This window comes from Pundamilia nyererei, unplaced genomic scaffold (assembly GCF_000239375.1).
Source record: "Pundamilia nyererei isolate P.nyererei 1_Seehausen unplaced genomic scaffold, PunNye1.0 scaffold02111, whole genome shotgun sequence".
Taxonomy (NCBI): domain Eukaryota; kingdom Metazoa; phylum Chordata; class Actinopteri; order Cichliformes; family Cichlidae; genus Pundamilia; species Pundamilia nyererei.
In genome coordinates, this window is record NW_005189512.1 from 1 (window position 1) to 1,684 (window position 1,684).

General features: G+C 42.8%; 1 protein-coding gene across 1 annotated transcript in view; it reads right to left on the bottom strand.

Moving 5' to 3' along the window:
- Window positions 1–6: 6 nt before the first annotated feature.
- Window positions 7–1,684, bottom strand: part of LOC102206182 (zinc finger protein 397-like) — a 3,825-nt gene continuing 2,147 nt past the window's right edge. The window contains exons 2-3 of the mRNA XM_013908180.1: window positions 1,493–1,531; window positions 7–1,284 (exon numbers count right to left, since the gene is read on the bottom strand). Coding sequence (XP_013763634.1) covers window positions 116–1,284; window positions 1,493–1,531 — 1,208 coding nt within the window. The 3' untranslated portion in view covers window positions 7–115. The remainder of the gene's footprint in view (window positions 1,285–1,492; window positions 1,532–1,684) is intronic.

Below are 1,684 nucleotides of genomic sequence, written 5' to 3' on the forward strand. Positions count from 1 at the left end.
ACTGAATGTGATAGACCTTATCTATCCATCACAGGCTCATTAATATAAATATTCACTTAAACCTTCAGATAGCACAAATAATATTAAATAATTTGATACTTCTTCTCCCAAGGAATTATAGATCTGTCATGTGCTTGCGTTGATGGGATTTCAGATGATCCAGGCGTTTGAAGCTGAGACCGCAAACAGTGCAGCAGTATGGTCTTTCCCCTGTGTGGGTACGCTGGTGAACCTTCAATATGTCTGCTCTTGTGAAGCTCTTGTCACACATGGTGCACCGATGAGGTTTTTCCTGTGTGTGAATTCTCTGGTGCAACTTAAGATTCCATAGACGGCTGAACTTATTCCCACATACTGTGCAGCAATATGGTTTGTCCCCTACTTGACCACATTTGTGTGCCTTTAGCTCAGAAAATGAAGGAAAACCTTTACCACAATGGCTGCAGAGGTGAACCCCTTGCCCTAAATGAGTCCTTTGGTGGACTTTAAGGTTACAAGCTTGAGTAAAGGTCTTTCCACACTGGTTGCAGGAGTATGGGGGCACTTGTCCAGTGCCTTTGTGTGTGTGTTTGTGAGCCTTGAGGGAAGCAGAATCCGGGAAGGACATGGAGCACTGGTTACAAGTGTATCTCCTTGCTCCTCTCACTGTTGCCTGATGTTGCATCTGTTGTCCCACGTTTAAGGTATCGCTGTACGTATCTGAAGGCTCATACATATCCTCAGTGCTGTCTAGAGAAGGGCCAATACGAATACCCTGGCCGCGGAAGCTGAATCTACTACCTGAATCACTGGACACTTGTTCAGGGTACAAGACATTTGTGTCCTGCAGATACCCCTCCTCATTAATTAGTAAACAGCTGAACTCTCCACTTACATCAATGTTAGTCCTAGAGGGGGAACCTGAGGGTGAACCTTCCTGATCCTTTCTATTCCGCTGAGTGCCTGTTTGGTAAGCTTGATGATCAGCTCCTTCTGGTGTTTCCACATCCTCATCATAATGGCCCACATAACTCAGATCTTTGCCCAGGTGCGATGGTGAATGTATTCCATCAAAATTACCCATGTCTATCATTCCAGTGTCTCCATATCCAGACTTGTCAATGCCATCTAAGTCTTCCATGCCGTACCTGTTTGGGAACAGAGGTTCAGTCGGTTCACCCGAGTGTCCATCATTGTTTGATTCTGCTCTCTGCTCAAATCCAGTTTCCCAATTTACTTGGCACTTTGGGATCTTTTGGTCATTAAAACATTTACTGGGTCCTGGAAGAGCTGACACATCTGCTTCTGAAACAAGAGTAGTGAGAAAAAGTTAAAATAGCCTCACTGCATTCAATTTACACCATACATTGTGTTGTCTCTATTTGTACAGCACTTGAAAAATTAACGAGAAATTAATTTGTTAAATTTTCTGCATGTACTTGCACAGAGACTTACCATCTAAGCTGATGTGCCACCCTTGCGACTCATCATTTTCTGGTGGGATCTGAAGAGCTTCTTCCTTGAACAGTCCAGTGCCTTGAATACCTGATGACTGGGGGGAAAAAGTGGAAAGGCAACATTAATCCATCAGATTTTACCTCAGTTGCCTTAAGTAGAACCCTAACTTTGGCAAGCAGATCTAACTTAATGCTTAAGAGTTTTTCAAACAAAAAATAATTAAAATACTTAAAAATATTACATGGAT